Source organism: Propithecus coquereli, unplaced genomic scaffold (genome assembly GCF_000956105.1).
Source record: "Propithecus coquereli isolate 6110/MARCELLA unplaced genomic scaffold, Pcoq_1.0 Scaffold544, whole genome shotgun sequence".
Taxonomy (NCBI): Eukaryota; Metazoa; Chordata; class Mammalia; order Primates; family Indriidae; genus Propithecus; species Propithecus coquereli.
The window spans coordinates 1,116,616-1,136,695 of NW_012151330.1; the positions used below are offsets into that span (position 1 = coordinate 1,116,616).

At 57.9% G+C, this 20,080-nt stretch overlaps 1 protein-coding gene across 1 annotated transcript in view; it reads left to right on the forward strand.

Annotated features, from left to right (window-relative positions):
• Positions 1–23: 23 nt before the first annotated feature.
• The window catches only part of SKI (SKI proto-oncogene), a 63,644-nt gene continuing 43,587 nt past the window's right edge, over positions 24–20,080 (forward strand). Inside the window, exon 1 of the mRNA XM_012657521.1 lies at positions 24–992. Coding sequence (XP_012512975.1) covers positions 24–992 — 969 coding nt within the window. The remainder of the gene's footprint in view (positions 993–20,080) is intronic.

Consider the following 20,080-nt stretch of genomic DNA (forward strand, 5'->3'; position numbering starts at 1 on the left):
GGCCCGGGGAGCCGGAACGCACCATGGAGGCGGCGGCGGGCGGCCGGGGCGGCTTCCAGCCGCACCCGGGGCTGCAGAAGACGCTGGAGCAGTTCCACCTGAGCTCCATGAGCTCGCTGGGCGGCCCGGCCGCCTTCTCGGCGCGCTGGGCGCAGGAGGCCTACAAGAAGGAGAGCGCCAAGGAGGCGGGCGCGGCCGCGGTGCCGGCGCCGGTGCCCGCAGCCGCCGAGCCGCCGCCCGTGCTGCACCTGCCTGCCATCCAGCCGCCGCCGCCCGTGCTGCCTGGGCCCTTCTTCATGCCGTCTGACCGCTCCACCGAGCGCTGCGAGACCGTGCTGGAGGGCGAGACCATCTCGTGCTTCGTGGTGGGCGGCGAGAAGCGCCTGTGCTTGCCGCAGATCCTCAACTCGGTGCTGCGCGACTTCTCGCTGCAGCAGATCAACTCGGTGTGTGACGAGCTTCACATCTACTGCTCGCGCTGCACGGCGGACCAGCTGGAGATCCTCAAAGTCATGGGCATCCTGCCCTTCTCGGCGCCCTCGTGCGGGCTCATCACCAAGACGGACGCTGAGCGCCTGTGCAACGCGCTGCTCTACGGTGGCGCCTACCCGCCGCCCTGCAAGAAGGAGCTGGCCGCCAGCCTGGCGCTGGGCCTGGAGCTCAGCGAGCGCAGCGTCCGCGTGTACCACGAGTGCTTCGGCAAGTGCAAGGGGCTGCTGGTGCCTGAGCTCTACAGCAGCCCGAGCGCCGCCTGCATCCAGTGCCTCGACTGCCGCCTCATGTACCCGCCGCACAAGTTCGTGGTGCACTCGCACAAGGCCCTGGAGAACCGGACTTGCCACTGGGGCTTCGACTCGGCCAACTGGCGGGCCTACATCCTGCTGAGCCAGGACTACACGGGCAAGGAGGAGCAGGCTCGCCTCGGTCGCTGCCTGGACGACGTGAAAGAGAAGTTCGACTATGGCAACAAGTACAAGCGGCGGGTGCCCCGGGTGAGTGACCCCAGGGCTGGGCACTGGGGAGGCTGCACCTCGGGTGGGGGCCCTCCTAGGCCATGGGCTCTGGCCTCCGAAGCCTGGGATCTGTGCTTCTGCCTAACCCCAAGTCTCAGGGTTTGGTTTTGAGCTAAGTGAATGCAGCGCATTGTCAGTGTTCCATTGCCAGGGCCACATAGTTGGGAGGAAGGTCCTCTTGCCTGGCCCCCAGAGTGATCCCGAGGGGGACCCAGAGGGGCCAGGCTTGGTGGGTAGCACCCCTCCTTCTCCCCCCAGCCAGGCCCACAGCCGTCACCCAGATAGGCTGGGGAGGCTCAGGGGCGGCACAGGCCTTGTGCGCCTGCTCCGAGAGAGAGGCCTGCCCTGAGCTCCAGGACTCCAGATCCAGCAGGACCCAGCCTGGGAGCCTCAGGCCCAGGTCTTCTTTGGGGCCCCCACGAGGCATCCAGACAGGGTTGGGGTGAAGGTTGCTGCCCTCACCCTAAGCCTCTCAGATTTGCAGACAGAAGGATGCCTTCCCCTGCCCCCAGCAGCACAGCTTGGGCCAGGCAGGGCCTGGCTTGTCATCAGCTCTCCCTTTCGTGGTTTCAAGTCTTGGGACCGACACAAAAATGAATCCAGGTGTCCAGGCTGTAGTGGCAGGGGCCAAGACTTGGTGGTTCTGGGCCTGTGCACATCCCAGAGACCCCCGTACGGGGAGGGCCATTTGGCACCCTGCTCCGGCCTGGTCAGCGGCACCCGGGCCCAAGCGGTGGAGTTTCTGATGCCTGCGATTTGTTTTGGACTCTCCCATTTCCTTCTGTCCTTCTCTGAAACGCAGAAGGGCGCGGTGTGGAGGGCCGCTGGCCCTGGCTCCGTTGTTTGCCAGTGGGAGGATCTGTGGGATCCGGCTTGGGCAGCTCCCAGGCCTCTGGACGTGGAAATCATTCACTGGGGTCCCCAGGAACTTTCCGTTGTGCACCTCCCCAAGTATTTGTAACTTTTCTTTTAAATATCCAGGCTTATTAAATTGCACACACAGAATGCTGCATTGGCTCAGCTATTCTTGGGAGGCCTAATTAATTCAGCTATTGCATCAAACTTTTTTTTTCTGAATCTGTGAATAGATGCTCCAGCCCGGTTTTCTCTGGGCGCCCCTCCAGCGGAGTGTCAGAGTCGTGGGGAGGAGGGGCTGTGGATGGAAGCGAGGGACTGTTGCCTCTGCTCGGAGGGGGCTGCTGAGCGTGTGCATGTGTGCGCGCATGTGTGTTCAGTGGTGTCTCTGCCCCTGGCGAGGCCAGCGCGAGGGTGGCAGCGTCTGCACACCACTTCTGAGTTGGGGGAGGATGCTGGTGGTGGGGCCGCAGACACCCCAGCAGGCCTGGGGGCCCTTGCTTCAGAGGGGCAGTGGGCTGAGGTGGCATGGTGGTGTTCCCTGCAGGCTGGGGGCCCTTCTCTTTGGGGTGCCTGCACCCTGGCCTGCGTGTGTGGGGATTGTGGTGGGCTCAGGCAGATGGGTGTGGGTTGCTTGGGGCTCAGGCCTGAGCGACACTTAATCTCGTCTGAGCAGGGTGTGTCTATTTGTTTTTGTCGGACTCTGGGTTGGGGGGAGTGTGTGTGTGTTTATGGTCTTCCTGTCTTCCTGGGCTTTGCTGGGGGCAGGTGGAGTGGCCGCCAGGGCCCTTTGTCACAGCTGCTGCAGAGTGGCACCCAGGTCACCTGGCTTCTCCCCCCTTGCAGCAGGTCGTGTGATTTGGATGCGAGGGTCCTTGGGCTCAGGGAAGGCCTGGCCCACGCGCTGCTCGGGAGGAGGCCCCACAGTGCCCCGGGCCTGACAGCCTTGTCCCGGTCACTTCAGTGGAAGGTCTGGGCTGCCTTTCTCTTTTGATGCCCTCCTTGGCGCTGCTCTGAAGTCTCACTAGCTGATTAAAACACAGTTGCCCCGCCATGATGAGGTGTGCTCAGTGCAAGCGATTGGGGTCTCCAGGCCTGAGGGGCAGCTCAGCCCTGCCCTGGCAGTGATGGCCTCCGCTTGGGTCCGTGTGCATTCGCCAGCTCCCAAGTCCTTCCTGACCAGGGACCGAGGACCTCCTTGTCCTTCTCATGGGGCACTCGCCCTGCGTGCCCCGTGGTCTCAGCGTGGTGTGGTGGGCAGGGGCTGCTCCCATGGCTCTGTCACTGTGCGTTTGGGAGTTCCGGGCCTCATCGTCCCTTTGAGTCTCCCCCAGACCTCCATGTGCTTGTCTGTGTAGGCACAGGGCGCCACGTGGGCGGGAGTGTCAGTGTCAAGGTGGGTGTGGACCCAGGGCTGGCCGACCCCTTGTCCTAGAGGGAGTGGCCAGGCAGCCCCCAGCCCCTGCTGGTCCCGGTGGGCTCCTCCCACTTGCCTCTTGACAGCTCATTTTCGGGATATGTTTTGATTTCTTCATTTCCTTTGTATCTTATTTTAATATTTTTGATCTGCTGAGGACGAGGGCAGAAGGAACAAAGAATGTACTAGAACTCTGTTTGCAGGGGCTGCTGCTCCCAGCAGGCCTCTGGGCTGTGCTAAGCGGGGCAGCTGGAACGCCTTCTGGGTGCTGTGGCAGGGCGTGGGCCGAGTCTCCTGTCAGAGTGGGATGGGGTCAGTGCTTCTTGGTGACCTCCCCAGGGTCCCTGGCGCCCTGATTACCTCTGCCCACCCTGCTTTGCTGGTGGCCTGGCCGTGGTGGTGTCGTGGTTCCTGTGGTCACCCCAGTGTGGAACCGAGCAGGAGGTGGGGCTTCAGCTTTTAGCCCCGGAAACCCTGTGGGCAGGCAGCCGGGCCGGAGGCCCTGGCATGTCAGCGGTGCTGTGGCAACGTGAAGGGCTGGCAGTCGTTCTTGGTGCTGCCCTGATGTCACAGGGGCAGAGGAGCTGTCCCGCTTGTTTGGTGGCCGTCAGGCCCCGCTTCCTTCCTGTGGTACAGCTTGGGTGCCAGGCGAGTCACCTCTCGGGGACCCCTGTGGCTGCTGTCCTGGGCAGGTGGGGTTGGTCTCACTTCGCCACTCTGTCCCTTTCTGGCTTTGTGACCTTGAACGAGTTGTTCAGCCTCTGTCTCCGTCTCCTCGTGTGTAAACTGGAGGCTGATGCCTTGCTGAGCTTGGATTTTTGTGTGTTGAGTGTCACAGGTGGGGTATGGACGGATGGTTTTGCTGCCGGGGACACGTGGCAAAGAGGCACCTCTGAGCCCTCCCTGCGCCCACCCCTCTTCTCTGCCTGGGGGGCTCTGTCCCTGTCTCTCGGGTTGTCTGCCAGCTCTGGACTACACGGGACTTGGTCCTCTTGTGGTCAGGGACTGCTCTCAGAAAGGGAGACGATGTGGCCATGTGCGCTGCCACTTGGCCCGCCGCCTGAGACGCGGCTCCTTGTCACGCAGGACGTCTCGCTGGGCAACCAAGTGCTTCTCTTTCAGACTGACGACGAGGTGGTGCCTCCAACGGCGGCAGTAGGTCGCGGTGTGTTCCAGAAACGGGGGCTCCTTTTAACTGCCGTTCATGGTCGTGGACGTCCTTTGACTGGGGGGTTTGGGTTGCTTTAGATGGCTGCTCCTCGCTCCTCCAGACGCCCGAGTTCTCGGGGATCTTTCAAGTAGAATTGATGTTTTCTGTGTGGGTGGAGGTGCCTTTTAGGGGGCTGTCGACTGATGGTTGCTTGGTTTGGAAACTGTGCGGAGGGCCACGCTGTGTGTCATCCGGCTGGCTGTTCCCCGGTCAGAGGCAGACAGCTGGCCAGGGGAGCGGCAGCAGCTTTTGGGTGCAGAGGCCAGGAAGGGGTTGCTGGGCTTTGGGACGCTCTGTGAATAAGTTGGGTTTTGCTCTTTTAAGCTGGAATGACCACAGGAAGGGACAGCATCAGGAGCTGGAGGTGACTTGCTTTTTCTGGGACCCCCTTTCAAGACAGCAGCTAGCGTGGCGTCTGGGGCTGTGCTCACCAGACACCCACAGTCTGGTGAGTGCTTCAGAGGGTCATCTGATGCTTTGTCCACTGGCTTCCTTCTGAAGAGGTGCACCTGTGTGTCCCGTTCCAGGCTTTCCCAGGATACTGTGGTGACTTCTCAGCCCATGGACAGGCCTTCGGTCTGGTCTGTCTGGCCCTGCGGGGGAGGGCTCCAGGAGCAAGGCCGGTGGAGTCTTCTCAAGTGGGGAAGCTGAGGCTCAAGAGTGGGCTCTGGCTCCTGCTCCCTGCCCACCCCTTGCAGCCAGGGAGGGCGTGGGGTCCCCAGTGCCCTCTGGCCCCGCCCCCCTCCTGCCTGGTACCCACCGTAGGCTTCTACAGGGAGCAGAGCCTCACGTAGGTCATTCTCTGCCCATGGTCAGTTGGCCCTTCTGTCCTTCCGTCTGGGACCTGAGCTGGCTCCCTCCCTTGCCTTCCAGGGCAGCAGTGGTCCTCACCGCTGCCCCGAGTCCCCCTGTCGGTGTGGAGCTATGGAGAGTAAGGTCATTGACTCCCTGGCGTCTTGTTTCTCAACCTCCCCTGCAGCTGGTTTGTGTAACGTCTGTCTGAAACGCGGGGAAGGGCAGACAGGACGTTGCGCGTGAGGAAGTCTGGGTTAAGGGTGACCCGAGCCCTGCCCGGAGCCCAGGTTGGGGCTGCGGTGCCCTGGCAGGGCCTCCGGGAGGAGGTGGCGAGGCCTGGGCCCTGGCCCTGGCCGTCTGGCAGGAGGTGTCCGCAGCCGGCTGGACTCTCTGTGGCAATAATGTGTCTCTTTCTAAGGATTGCGAAAGTTCAGGGAGGATTTCTCCACTGGAAGAATTATGCAAGTTTCAACTGAAATGTTTTAAAAAGTTTCTTTGTTTTGAGTCAAAATACAGAGGCTGAATTATTTCCTTAAGATCTGGGAAAACTGAGAAAGAAGGAAAATGCCCCTCCTGACTACCGGGCCTCCGGGTAGGGTGTGGGGTCGTGGAGGGAGCCCCAGGAGACTGGCTGTTCACACCTGGGAGTCAGCGCCTTCCTGCTCTGGCTGTCACCTGTGTGGTCGGAAGCAGGTTCCAGTCAGTGTCTGGCACAGCCACGGATGGTGTCCCTGGGGGCCAGATGGTGCTGTGGAGGCCACCTTCTTTTTTTTGTATTTCAGCATATTATGGGGGTACAGATGTTTAGGTTACGTATGTTGCCCTTGCCCCCCTCCCCACCGAAGTCCGAGTTTCAAGTGTGTCCATCCCTCGGATGGTGCACATTGCACTCTTTGTGTATGCACATACCCGTCCCCTGAAGCCACCTTCTTACCCTGGGTGAGCCTCGCCTAGGTCTGCCCCACGTCACCCCTCCGGGGCTTGGTCCATCCTCTGGAGACCTGGGACCGTGCTGGCCACCTTGCTGTCTGTTGAGGCTACCTTGGGTCGCCCTCGGGAAGCCCCGGCACATTCCGGCGCTGGGGTGGGGGGCGCGCACTGAGCGACAGCTCCCAGTGCTGCGTCTGTGAGTCCAGTTTCAGAGGGCCTGCCTCCCTTCAGTGCTTTGTGTTTTCCCCGGGGCCTCCGGCTCTGGGTCGCGCCACCGGAGTCTGCTTATGTACTAAAAGGACAGACCAAATGTGGGTGTGGACTTTAAATGAGATTGTGGGGATACTGCTAACACCTGGAAGAAGGACGGAGTGGCCAGAGCACCCACACTGCCCCCATGTCCTGCTTTAGCCTTTGCTTGAATTCCTGTTCTTTTGAGTGATCTTCGTCTTGTTTGAGTGGAGACAGATAAGGGGCTTCAGGAAAGGACTGGAAGGAGCCTGGGGAATAGCTGAGGTTCTGTCTCTATATTTGACATTTGTGTCTTACAAAGATTCAGAGAAAGCTCCGGCTCCATGACTTTGCAGCTACAGGTGTGACTATCAGGCCTGGCCCTGGGGGTCGTGTGTGGGTTGTGGTCACGGCTGAGGCCCCATTTTGGGGGCCAGAGTAAATCCTCCCCGAGTGGCTCCCTGGAGATCACTGGCTGTCAAGTCTCGTCGACAGCTGTTCTCGGCTAGAGAAGGGAAACTTGGACACTTTCAGGAGAGGAGCTGGGATCTTTTTCAGGTGTCATTCTTTTCTCGCTCCATTTTAAGTTTTTTTTTTTTTTTTTTTTTTTTTTTTTTTTTTTGAGACAGAGTCTCACTCTACTGCGCTGAGTAGAGTGCCATGGCGACAGCCTAGCTCACAGCAACCTCAAACTCCTGGGCTCAAGCGATCCTCCTGCCTCGGCCTCCCGAGTAGCTGGGATTACAGGCGTGTGCCACCATGCCCGGCTAATTTTTTCTATATATTTTTAGTTGTCCATCTAATTTCTTTCTATTTTTAGTAGAGACGGGGTCTCGCTCTTGCTCAGGCTGGTCTCGAACTCCTGAGCTCAAACGATCCACCCACCTCGGCCTCCCAGAGAGCTAGGATTACAGGCGTGAGCCACCATGCCTGGCCTCTCGCCCCATTTTATGTTTTGGAGAAAGTGGTTCACTCAGATCTGACTTGGGGATGCTTCTACCCTGGGTTCTACCCTGGGTCCACATAGGAGTGCTCGGAAAGTGCTAGAATGTTACCTTTGGCTGGCGGTGGTGAGAGCTGTTCTTCCGAACTCGGCCTGCCTGGATGGGCCCCTGACTTGGCTTCCACCGGGGTGGGCAGCTCTGGGTGTGGAGGGCCGCACAGCGGGTCCCCGGTCAGAGGCAGACACCTGGCCAGGGCAACAACAGCAGCTTTTAGGTGCAGAGGCCAGGAAGGGGGTGCTGGGCTCTGGGACCCTCTGTGAATAAGTTGCGTTTGCTTACTTGGAAAGACTCTGTGCGGGTCCCACTGTGCTTGCTGCATTAGAGAAGTACGGTGCCTCCGGCTGGTGGCCTCGGGCAGGCACGGGTGTTGGGGGAGGCCAGCTCTGGTGAGGGAACCTGATGCTGTTGCCCTCGTTGGAGGATCGGTCTTGTCCTGATGGTCACAGCCGGGGTCTGCGGAGGCAAGGGTGTCTGCGTGGGGACTTGCGCAGCCAACCCGAGGGCCCAGGTTGCTGGATTGTGGAGTGGCCCTTCCTTTTCCTAAGTCAAGCCTGCGCTGAGCTCCACCCATGAGGGTCCCTGGAGGTCTGTGCCTTCCGACGGAGGTCAAAGCTTGGCCTGTTGGACCTTTCCTGGGACGGGTTGTTTAAGGAGCTGATCCGCATTGAGAGGCTGATCTTCAGTATGTCTCGGGGCAGCCCTGCTGGTGTACGTGTGCGGTGTCAGGGGCTTCTCTGCCAGGCGCTGTGCTGGGGCCAGCCTGTGGTTCCTGCCTGGTATGGCCGTAGCACAGCCAGGGCAGCTGGAGAGTGGCCATCCTCGGGCCCTGTGCGTCGCCTGCTGGCCCCAGGTTTGTTTCAGAGACTTACAGTCAGAGAACCCGAACTGCTCTTGGAAAGCAGTTTGTCCTTGTGCCTCCCTGCCTGGCTGCCTGGCCTGCCACCTCTGCATGGCAGTGGATGCGGTCACAGCCGCCACTGTGCCCCGTACACGCTGTTCCCTGTGCTGCCCTGGGACGTGGGTGGTCCTGCCAGGTCCTCCGTGGTGCCTGGGCTCGGCCTGACGTGGTGCTGGTGGGGCCCCTGGCCACAGGTGCTTCCCTGCCACACCCATCCCTGATGGCTGAGGGTGGCGGCGGCCCATTGCGCTCCCAGCCTGGAGGCTTCCTCCCTGGAAGTGATGAGAGCCTGTGGTGCCAGGGTGAGGGACTCTTGTTTGTTTGTTGAAGGTGAGTTTGGGGTCTGGACTCTGAGCCCTGGTGTGAGGGAAGAGGAGCAAGCCGGACAGGCGGGGCAGCTGGCCGTGTGGACAGCACATGTGTGCTCATGTGCTGGGGGGGAGGGGTGCGCCTCCCAGGACACCGTGCCCACCCCTGCTGCTACCACACGTCCCTCAGACCAGCAGTAACCGACGAGGGATGTGTCCAGAGCCTGTGCCGCCAGCAGGCCTGGCCGTGGCGGAGGCTCTGTGTTGGCAGGGGCTGCAGGAGGGCCTGCTGTCTGCCCTCCCCACCAGCATTGTGCCCCTCGGCTGGGCCTGCCCTCCTGGGTAGGGGGCCTAGGGTGGGAGATGCCTGGGACCTCCACGGCTGCTCCTTCCCTGGACACTCGCGTGGACCTGGAGGGAGGAGGGGACCCGTGCCTGATCTGCCCTGGCGCCTGCCCGGTGCTTGGGTGCTGTTGGCGGTATCCTTGCTCCGCCTCACCTGCTGCTCCTGGCTTCCCGGCGTTACAACCATGTTGCCCAAACCATTAAAAAAAATTATACTCCCAAGTTGAATGATATGCAAATGTAGTCAATTAAGCGAGGGGATTTTAATTAGCAGTTTAAGTTCATGTGTGAAGTGCCTTGCCTTAATTACTTGACAGTTTTGTTGTAAATTTGCTAAGTTTTTTTTTGCAGAACTATCAAAACTGTGATTTTTTTTTTAACATTCTTGTATGCAATAAGTGTCGCCCAGCTCGCCTGACCCTGGTGGATTTTGTCTCAATTTATAAAGCTCTTTAAACTGTGAAAACAAGGTAAACCCTGCGGGTTGCCTCCATGTGGCTCAGCGCTCTAAGATGTGCTCTGTTTTCCGGAGCACCGGCTGGCAGTGGGGACCTGCTGCAGTGGCCTTGGGCTCCCGGGTTGGGGAGAGAACATGGAGAACCTTCGCCCAGGTGGGATCTGGGCAGCTGATGACAGCACTCGGGACACCGAGACCCGAGGTGGAGTCAGGAAGGGCTTCGGTCTGGTTGGGCCTCAGCGTGTGAGTGATTGGAACCCAGGCACAGGGAGCCCCACGGCATGGGGCCTGCGTCCTGTCCCGTGGTCCTGACTCTTGCTCACAGCCACCCTTGGACAGCTGCTCTCTCTGCCTCGGGGGTTCACAGTTCAGTTGATGATTTCCAGGTTCCTTTCTCTACCGTCTGAGAGCCTCCTCTTGATTTTCTTGAACCAGAGAGCGGTTTCCATGATGCTGGGGTGCGTGAGGCTCTGCTTGCCAGGTGCCTGCCTGACTGCTGGGCCCAGCCCCACCTGCCCCGCCTGGCTGTCCAGTGTGGACGGAGCAATTGGTACAAATTGCTGTTTCCTGTGGATCTAGAATTTGCTTCAGTTTGCCTGTTACACTATTAAAGTTGTCTCCTGGGGGTCCTCTATGGTTTTTAGTGCCCCGCCCGGTTGATTGCCTGATTGAGCTTGATGCCTCTAGTGTAGATAGGGTTTTTGTTTTCTCACTTAAACATTTTTACTTGAATTACGATTTTTTTGTTGACTTAGCTGACTCTAAATAAAGGACTAGATCTGTTTTCTCTCAGGAGCGTGTCTGTAACGGCTTGTGTCCTGGTTTCCTCTGTGAGGCGCGGCCCCAGGCCCAGCAGGACAGCCCCACAACGTCAATGCTGTCCCGGGGTCCCACTCCCCTGAGGCTGTCCCGACCTTCTGGGACCTTGGCCAGGGAGGCCTGGGGAGGCCTAAGTGGTGGCTGGGAGGAATGGGGGAGGTCAGAGCCACAGTGGTGGCCGGGGTGGGACGGCATAGAGACGCTGCCTTTCCCAAGACACACGGCTCTGCGATGAGCTGTGGAGGGGAGTCGCCTGGCTCCGCAGGAGCAGGTCCTGCTGGCGGTGGCCTCGGGGATGGGGCTGTAGAGCTGGGCCGTGGGCAGGGGTTCTCAGGGCCGTTGGGGCCCGTGGTAAAGGAAATCAAGTGGATTTTAAGGTGTAAAGTTTATTTAGCCCAAAGTCACTGTACAGTATTAGAAAACCTGGGGATGTCAGAAGTGAAGTTGTTTCTCCTCCTCGATAGAACGACACAGTCGTAAATCCAGTAGAGGAGTGGGGGCGAGCTGCCGCACCCCTGCAAGCATTTGTGGGAGGACACCGTGGCCCTGGTGCCTGGGTGGCCCGGCCCTGCCTGCTCCTCGCTGCAGACTGGCCGGTGGGTGGGGAGAGAAGTACAGCATCCTGTTTTTCATGTGTCAGGTAAAAGACGGGGAAAGCACAACTGTTTCACTGACACAGCTGTCACTGAAAATGTTTGCGGCCCGGGGTAGATGGAGCCTGGCCATGGCCTCTTCTTGCCCCTCTGGGGAGGGTGGCCCCTTGCCTTGGCCTCTGGCCTCTGAGCTTGATGTGCGGCACAGGATGCTGTCGGCCTCCTTGGCTGTGCCCAGACCCTGTGATGTTCTGGGTTAAACCTTGTTGGGGAACTGCCAGGCTGTCACACGTGGGCTGCAGGGGAGGCGTTTGCAGAGGCTCCACGATTGCCCAACACACGTGGCCTCTGCCATTTCCCGCTTAAACTTTGAGGGACACAGGCAGAAAACCGGGAAGCTGCAGGTCTTGACAGGTGGAGCCCTGTGGGGTCCTACCCTGCTGTTCCCTCCCCAGGGGCACAGAGGACCCAGGGTCCCCCATGGCAGGGAGCGCTTTTCTTGTACTGTCATTGTGAACGTGGGCTTAAATATGTCTGTGGACAGATAAAAACGCAGTTTCATATGGAAAATTCAAACTTATGTCAAAGCAGAGAGACTGTGCACCCCACGTACCCAGTTCGACAGTTACTAGCATCTGGCTAATTTTGTTTCATCTGACTCCTCCTCCTGTTTTTGTGAGGGAACTGTAATTTTTTAAAGCAAATCCCAGGCATCATCTTATTTCATATTTAAGTGTTTCAATATCTATGTCTGACAGATACGGAATTTAAAGAATCTTAACCACGATGCTCTTGATGTGCCAGTGAAGTTAATGAAAATTTCTTGACACCAGCCGGTGTTCAGTCCTTGCTGTCCCAGAGGGCTCTTCCGCCGTGCTTTTCGGGACCTAGGGACACCGTTGCGTGTGGTCGTTGGGTCTTCTGTGCCTGCGTGCATATGTGTGGTGCGATGATGGCCTGCGGGGACAGTCCCGGGTGCTGGCCTGAGAGTGGCAGAGACGACATTTCTTCCCGTCTAGAGGCACAGAGGCCGAGAGAGCAGGCCAGGGCCTGCTGGCCGGAGCAGGTTCCTCCCCTTGTGGAGGGCCGGCCTTGGGACCGTCGCGGATGGTCTGAGACCTGCCTTGGTGGTGGGCCCTCAGCGCAGCCCCGCAGCTAGGAGGCCTGGGTAGGGGGAAGTGACGTGTTCTTGTAAACATGTGCGAACATCTTCCCACACGTGCGTGATCAGGAAGGCGGCTGGTGTGTGCTCATCGTAGGATCCTGAAACGGTGGAGAAAAGTGCAGAGTGACCCTGTGGTCGCGCCCTCACTGCAACCTTTGCCAGTGACCGAGAGTGCTTTTTTCAGTTGAGTTTTTCCACATGTACGCTATGGTCTGCCCTATTCACTGAACGAGGGAGGTGTCACAGATATTTCTGTTATTAGGGTTGCTGTAGAAATACTATTTTAACATCCTTTTAGAAAACAAGCTAAAAGCATGCAGTAACAACGTTCAGACAGTACAGAAGGGTATCAAAGGCAGACGTGAACACACGTGGGCGAAGCTGTTCTTGGTTTACCGCGGCGAAAAGTCCTGTTCTGTGCCTGCCGTTCTGCACTCAGCGTCTTTGGGATGTCAGTGCCGCTGGGTGCTGTCGGCCGGCCTCCTCGTCTTGCGGAGTATTTGGTAGTATTGAGGCTTCTGTAGTTTATTTATGTCGAGGGCATGTGACATTTTTGTTATTGCAAGAGATGCTTCAGGGCTCGTCTTACCACAGATGCATCACATAAGCGCCATCTTGACAAGCGCGCAGCAGCACGGAGTGACTTGGCTGCTCCCCTCAGGCACGGCGCACCCTGCACTCTCGCCATCTGAGCACCCGCCCACCGCATCTGCCCTCGGGGGCCGTAGGGTGGCTGCTGTGCTGTCCCAGAAGCCCCTTTCAGCAGGGCTCATACACAGCGGCAATCTTGCTGGGAGCCCTTGTGGTCCTCCTGACTGGCTGTCCCCATTCTCGACCTCGGGACCGGAGAGCAGGTGCTGTTGGGCATATCTTGGCCCACATGGCCATGAGAGCTGCACATGTGTCTGGAGCACGGGCCTAGGAATGAAACGGCTGGATCGGAGGGTAGTTGATGGTGTCAGCCTGTCCTGCAAAGCGTCCCGCCTTCCCTGCCTGTTGGTCTTGTAGGCTGTAAATGCGGCGGCCGCGTGTAGCGCTAGGTGTGTGCGGTGAGTTTCTGGGGGGTGTGGTGGGTCGGTGGGAGTGCGCACCAGCCGGCCTACTCCTTGCCCTTTTGTTTGCCCATCCATGTGCGCGCGTGCACACACCGTGTATATCTGCATGTCTCCTGTGACCTGAATCAAGTGGGGTAATCATGTTTGTGCTTAGGTCTTTGTGCACGTTTCCAGTCATTTTCTTAGTAGCCTCTGAGACCCCAGAAGGTAGGGATTTTCTAAGGGCTGCTGACTACGCCTCGCCAGAACCTTCTCTTAACAGTGTGCCCGTCTCCGTGCCCATGGAATTAAGCTGCCCATTTTCCCATTTGCTCACAACCTCAGGACACTGCCACATAGAGTATCTTTGTTCATTTGGAAGGTGAAAAATGTCACTGTTTACTGTGTATTTCTTTGCTTTCTAGTGAGGTTGGCCATTTTGTTATTTTTAGTATTTTTTCTGTAATTTGCCTTGTGCATATTATTTTTTTTTTATTGTCGCACAATAGACATAAAATTTAGTATTAAGTGTACCGTTGGGTAGGTGTTAAGGACATTTACATTCTTTTTTTTTTTTTTGAGATGGAGTCCCATTCCCACCCAGGCTGGAGTGCAGGATGTTGTCATGGCTCACAGCAGCCTCAGACTCCTGGGCTCAGGCGATCCTGCCTCAACCTCCTGAGTAGCTGGGACTACAGATGCCAGCACCATACCTGGCTAATTTTTCTATTTTTTGTAGGGATGAGGTCTCGCTATGTTGCCTGGGTTGGTCTCTAACTCCTGGCCTCAAGCGATCCTCCCGCCTTGGCCTCCCAAAGTGCTGGGATTACAGGCAGGAGCCACCGCGCCTGGCCCAATTCATGTTCCTGTGCAGGCATCACCACCGCCAATTCCATCTCTGGAACTTGATCATCCCCAGCTGAACTTCTGTCCCTATTAAACACTGACTCCCCATCCCCCATTTCCCCCCAGCCCCTGGCACCACCGTTCTGCTGTCTGTCTCCGAATCTGGCTGCTCTAGGAACCTCATATTCATGAGTGTGTTTATGAGTGGAATCAGACATTATTTGTTCTTTTTGTGACTAGGGTATTTCACTTAGCACAACGTCCTCAGGGCTCACCCATATGGTAGCAGGTGTCAGGATTTCCTTCCTTTTTGAGACTGACATTCCGTTGTACGGATGGGCCGCCTTTTGTCTGTTTCTCTGTCCACGGACACTCGGGCTGCTTCCACCCTTTGGCTGTTGCGGGTGATGCTGCCGTGAGCGTGGTGTGCAGGCTGCCCTCAGGCCCTCTTTCAGTTCTGGGCACAGACGTGGAAGTGGAATTGCTGGGTCATGGGTAGTTCTGCCCCGTTGTTTTCCCCTGTGGCTGAAACGTATGTTCCCACCAGCGGTGCTGCCAGGGTGCAAGTTTTGCCATGTCCTCTCCAACACTTGTTATTTTCTGTTTTTTGATAGTAGCCATCCGAATGGGTGTGAGGTGGTGTCTCACCGTGGTTTTGATTTGCATTTCCCTGATGATTAGGGATGCTGAGCGTCTTCACGAGTGTATTGGCCATTGCCGGCCATGTCGTCCTTGGACAAACATCTGTTTCAATCCTTTGCCCATTTTGAATTGGGTGCTGGTTTTTTGGTTCAGACTTGTTTAATTGTCTATGCTGGTTGAGAATCCTTTTCCATTTTGTGTAAACTTCCATCTCCTGTCCAGTCTACTGCATGTGCCGTGGTTTAATTGTCCTTCTTGCAAGAGGGCTGCCCTCTGCTCTCTGCCATGGCCTCAGGAGGCAGGAACATCCCAGTGCTGGGCTCCTCTTTGTAAGAGGAGACCCCTGTGTGTGCCTCAGTGCCTGGGGCTATATCCCCACCCCCAGCTGGGCAGGGGCTGTGTCTGGGACTGTGGCACTCAAAGGAGAGGCTCCTGCCCGATGCACAGGTGACAGCCACTTGCTAGGGCGAAGGACTGTGAGCCCCACTAGGGGAGTGGAGTCTCTGACTGGGGGAGCTCAGCAGGCAGCCTCCTGTTCCGTTATGGAGCACCTACTGTGTGCCTGGCCTGTGGCAGCCATGAAAGAGAACACTGTGGCCCCAGGGGCTAGTCTGGTGGACTGGGGAGCCCACCTCACCCATCGCACCCAGGGCTGCCCCTGCCTCCTGGGGAGGAGGCCTGCGCACATGCGCAGCGGGCGAGGGCAGGGCCTGGACAGATGGCAGGCCTCAGCCCGGGGCCAGGGAAGGGCAGGGACGCAAGACGGTTTCAGTCTCCTGGGGCGGTTCCGTGAGCTGGTGCGCACCTTCCTTCTCACTCCTGATTCTCTGTCCTGCCAGATTCTGGAGAAAGTTCATTTAAAAAAATGGCTTCACTGAAAACACAAAGGCCTACATTCCTGCCTTTTTAATCTCTTCGCCAAATGTGGTGGTGTGGTAGACCCAGAGCAAGGTGCTGTTTTCCTGGTAGTCCTTGGAAGTATCTTCCTGGGGTTGGGGTGCAGCTGCCAGGCAGGAGGGACACACCCCTTGCCCTGGTTGCTTGGGGTGGGGACAGCCCGCAGCTTGATCTTGGCTTTCCCACAATCAGGAGGACAGGGGCCCTGGGGGCTGATCCTCTTTTAGGATCAAGACTTGTTCTTCCTCCTTCCTGGACTCCGAAGGTGCCCTCGGGGAGTGCACAGCTGACCCGTGGCCAGAGTCCAGTCTGGCTTTTGGAGAGAGTGACTGGGAGCCCTACCCCTCACTGCTGGCCACCCGCTTTGGCGTCCTCCCTTCTACCTGTTTGCCACATTTGTGAGGCTGGGATTGTCCCTGGGTGCAGCTTGCCTGCCTCTTTTGGAAGGGCTTCTAGGTTGGGCCAGTTCTCAGGCCTGTGTTGGACTAGCTTGGCTCTGTTGGTTCTAGCACCTTGCTGAGAGGCTGTGGTCCTCGTGTGCGAGTGACCATGGGTGCTTGTGGGGACCTTGCGTGGAGCAGCCGTATCCCTTCACCGGAGCCCGACAGGCCTGGCCAACTGCCCCTCCGGGAGACGAGACCGAGAGGTTCCTGTGGTGGCCCCCGGGCTCCTGGGGCCTGGATGGCACCTCGGCCAGGATGGGCGGTGCCCATGTTGCCCACGTCCCTGTCCCCAGGGTTGCACTGACTGAGCTGGTGACTCAGCCCCTCAGGCGGCCATTTCCATTACTTGGTTTCCAAAGGCCCCATCTTGGCCTCCTGCGTCAGGAGCAGGCTCAGGCCCTGGGGCAGGTTCCTGGCCGGGTGACCCGCTCTGCTCTTTTGTCCAGCTTTGTCTTAACTGTTGAATATTAATGAGGGGGGCTGGGGCCTGAGCGCAGTGCCACAGGGTGGCTCTTTAAAGAAGGGACCTCGCTTTTTGTTTTGCAAATGCCGCTGGGGTCCCAAGCTCGTGGGTGGGGGTGACGCCACTGGTTAGATTCAAAAGGGAGGCCTGGCTGGCGGAGCCTGGGCAGGCAGCCTTTGACCCCAGGCGGAGGGTGGCTCTTTGTTTTGGGGTATAAAGAAAGAAAGAGGGGGACAGTCCTCCAGCCGGGCACTTGCTTCACCTGCTGCGGTTTTCCTCTGCCCACGAGTGAAGTGAAAAATCACCATAACTGGATTTGGGTTTTAATCTATTCTTTTTCCTTCTCCCATCTTCTCTGCAAATAGTAGTCAGCGTAATTTTTTATTTCTCGTTAGGTAGAAGTTTCTAGGAGTTTAGAGGCAGTACTGCTTAGACGTGGACTGTTAAAACCTGGAGGCTGGGCCTGAATCCTGGCTTGGCTACATCCTCACTCTGTGACCTTGGGTCATGTCACTTCTCAGGGCCTCAGTTTCCCCTCAGTCCCTCTTCCTTTTGGCCGAGGCAGTCTCAGGAGCCAGGCCCAGCTGATGGGCTGCGTCTGGGCGCTGGCACGGTGAACATGCCTGCAGGTGCTGTCACAAACACTGCGGGTGTGCCAGCCAGCAGCAGATTTGGGCACGAGCTGCAGGTTCTTGGTGCTGCCAGACGCTGGCGCGCCCCCGCCCCCGCGGTCCGCTCTCAGGTGAGGCTGATTCCCTCAGGCAGGGTTCTTGGTGGAATGTGCAGGGCGCATCCCCCTGGGCCTCGGGGCCTCGGCCCACTGTGGTGGGGTCCACACAGCCCTGGCCTTGCTCCTCAAGATACTGGGGGCCGTCATTGTCCTGGAATCCCTGGGGACGCAGGCTGAGGACATCTCGCGGCTGCGGGGCCCAGTGCGCAGGCCGGGCGTGCCTGGCGGTGCTGGCGCCAGCACATGTGTTGAGTTCAACCTCTGATGCTACCCAGGGCTCCAGTTCAGCACGAGGCCAATGGGATGTTTTCAACTGTCATAGCTTTCTATGATTCTTCAGGCGGTGACTAGGCACGTGGCCCGACAGGGACTAGTTCTTCACTTACAGCCCAATCTGAGGAGCTGAAACTGACCCCAGGACGATTCTTACTGGGAAGAGAGATTTTTCAGGAAATGGGACCAAGGCAGTGTGTGGGGACCAGCTTAGCAATGCGTGGTCCCCACCCTGTGCTGCTGGACTGGCAGCTCAGAGGGGAGAAGCACCGCCGGGAAGGGGAAGGGCTCGTGGCACCAACTTTGCAGATGGGCTCCCGGGCTGCGGCCTCCTCCTGCTGCCTAGTCGTCCTGGTCGCAGGTCCCTTAGATGTGTCATTTGTTGTACCAGGTAGTTGAACAGGAATTTGAGATGTTTTTGTAGCTATAGTTTGTTACAGTTCAGAAAATTTGGAGCTTTTGGAGGGATAGGCCTTGTGTGTGAGCTGCCGCCTGTTCTTGCTGCGGGACTCCTATCTTGAGACGTCTTCACGCCCACAGTGAAGTTGCAAGGATGCCATGGCGGGTCCCTGTCCCTGAGACCAGCTGTGTTCTTGCTCTGCTGAGGTGGCCTGCTCTCCACGTGATTGCTTTTGCCATTTTTTTGCTGGTCATTTGAGAACATGCTTCAGTCAGTGAGGTCCTCCCCACAAGTGCTTCAGTGTGAATTTCCTAAAAACATGGGATATGGTGTGTGACCCTAACATAGTGGCCAAGTCCAGGAAGCCAACCCCTGCCCCTAGGCCCTGGCCCCCATCCCCACCCACTGCGTCCTTTTTGGGGCTTTGCCTCTGCCCAGGACCCGCCCCATGGTCAGCCACCTTCTCCCCTGAGCCTGTTCCACCTGGGCAGCCCCTCGGGACGCTGTGCACGGGAAGGTCCGTGGTGCTGCCTGGTGGCTGGGTTGGAGGCCGAGTAGCGCTCAGGGCAGGAGCCCGCAGCCTCGCCAGGCAGCCTCAGGACAGCCTTTCCCTCAGTCGTTAATAAGTAATCTGTGGGGAGACTTTAGACTTGGTACGTCCCTCTCCCCATGAACCTTCTCCCAGTGTGTCAGGGTCCCCTGGGAGTGTGCCCGACACAGTGACAGTGACCGTCACTGCCTGCTACCATCCGCCCTCCTCCCGTTCAGTAGCACTGTGGACTGTGTTTTTAAGGATTCACTGTTCCAGTCCATTCTTGCTGCTGTTGTGATGCCAATTGCCCTTCGTTGGAGTATGCACTGACTTCGGTCCCTGCTGACGTCTGAGAGCAAGCAAGGCACTGCCCAGCACCTGGCCACCTGCATGGCTTGTGGCCACGTTGTGTGGCTTGTCGACTCCTAACTGGATATCCAGTGGTTGTGACTCAGTTGGAGGCTCAGCTCAAACTTGCACATGGTCCTCCTCCCATAGGGACCTTGGCTGCTGGGTCCTGCCTCCTCGGGGCAGCCGTCCTTGGGGGCTGGTGCCAGGCAGTGGGGGGAACTGGTTGCACGTTACTGGTGGAGCTGAGTTTACCTGACACATTCGCCAGTCTCAGCCACAGAGTTGCGTTTTGCACAAGGTGGCTTTTTTTGGAAAAATGAATGGTAAAGCGTTTTTCTCCACGTAAATGTTGGCCATTTCCCTGAGTCTGGTTGTCACCGGTCATTGTAAAAGCCACATGGCGTCCTCCCTCCCGTGCCTTGCCTCTGAGCACAGCATGGCTGAACTGTGGTGTATCTTGGCCATGTCTGGAGGCCTCCCCAGCTGTTGCACCCAGTTGACATTTCACCGTCCCTGGCAGTGGCTGTGCCCAGACACGCCAGGGCATGTGGGACTCATGCTCATCTCCCCTGTGCTTTGCACACTTGCAAGGGGCCCCGTGGTACCCCAGGTCTGAATGGGCCCACCTGGGTGAGTGGGACCAGGAAGGAAGAGGAGCTCAGAGTGGGTGGGGACACCTTAAGACACTGAGGCTTGAAAATCGTCCTTTTTTAAATTTTTCTTTCCAGTTTTAAAACAAACCTTATCCTACCTTAAATGTTCAAAAGTCTTTTAAGGTAAAGGAAAGGTTGATTTGGTTTTAGTTGCTCCGAGAAAGTTCTGAGTGGAATGCTGTTGTCTTAGACAAGGGCTTGTCCTTGTCACGGCCTGACGGAGGATATTTTGGGCCCCGTGGGGACAGCTGGGGGGGCTGACCCAGGTGCCAGAGGTCCTCATGCCAGGCGAAACAGCCTGGGCCCTTGGTCCCATCTGGCCCTACCTGCAGGGTTCCTCTGCGTCAGGGTGTTTTCTGCGTGCTGCAGCTTTTGTCTGTTTGAGCTGCTGACAGCAGAGTGATACTGTGGCACTTAGCAAAAAGTCCGGGCTCTGCGATCGGTGCCTGAAGAGAAGATGGAGCTTGGAGGAAAGGAGCAGGCGCAACACGGAGGACCAGGCCCGCGTGCCCGCAGCTGCTCCCAAGCTCAGGGTGTGGGCTCCTCCCCCAGGGCCAACGCCAGGCTGGTGCTCAGCTCTTCCAGAAGAGCCTTCTGGAGGTTCCAGTTTACCAGTAGCAGATTGGAAATACTGAACATTCCAAGAAGAAAGTGAAGGTTGCTGAATTGGAATGAATGTTTCGTGGTGCGATTTGACTAAATTTGTTTCAGCTCCCCTGTAAGTACGGCGTACCACCCGCAGCACAGCCTCAGCTGCTCTAAGCCCGGAACACCCA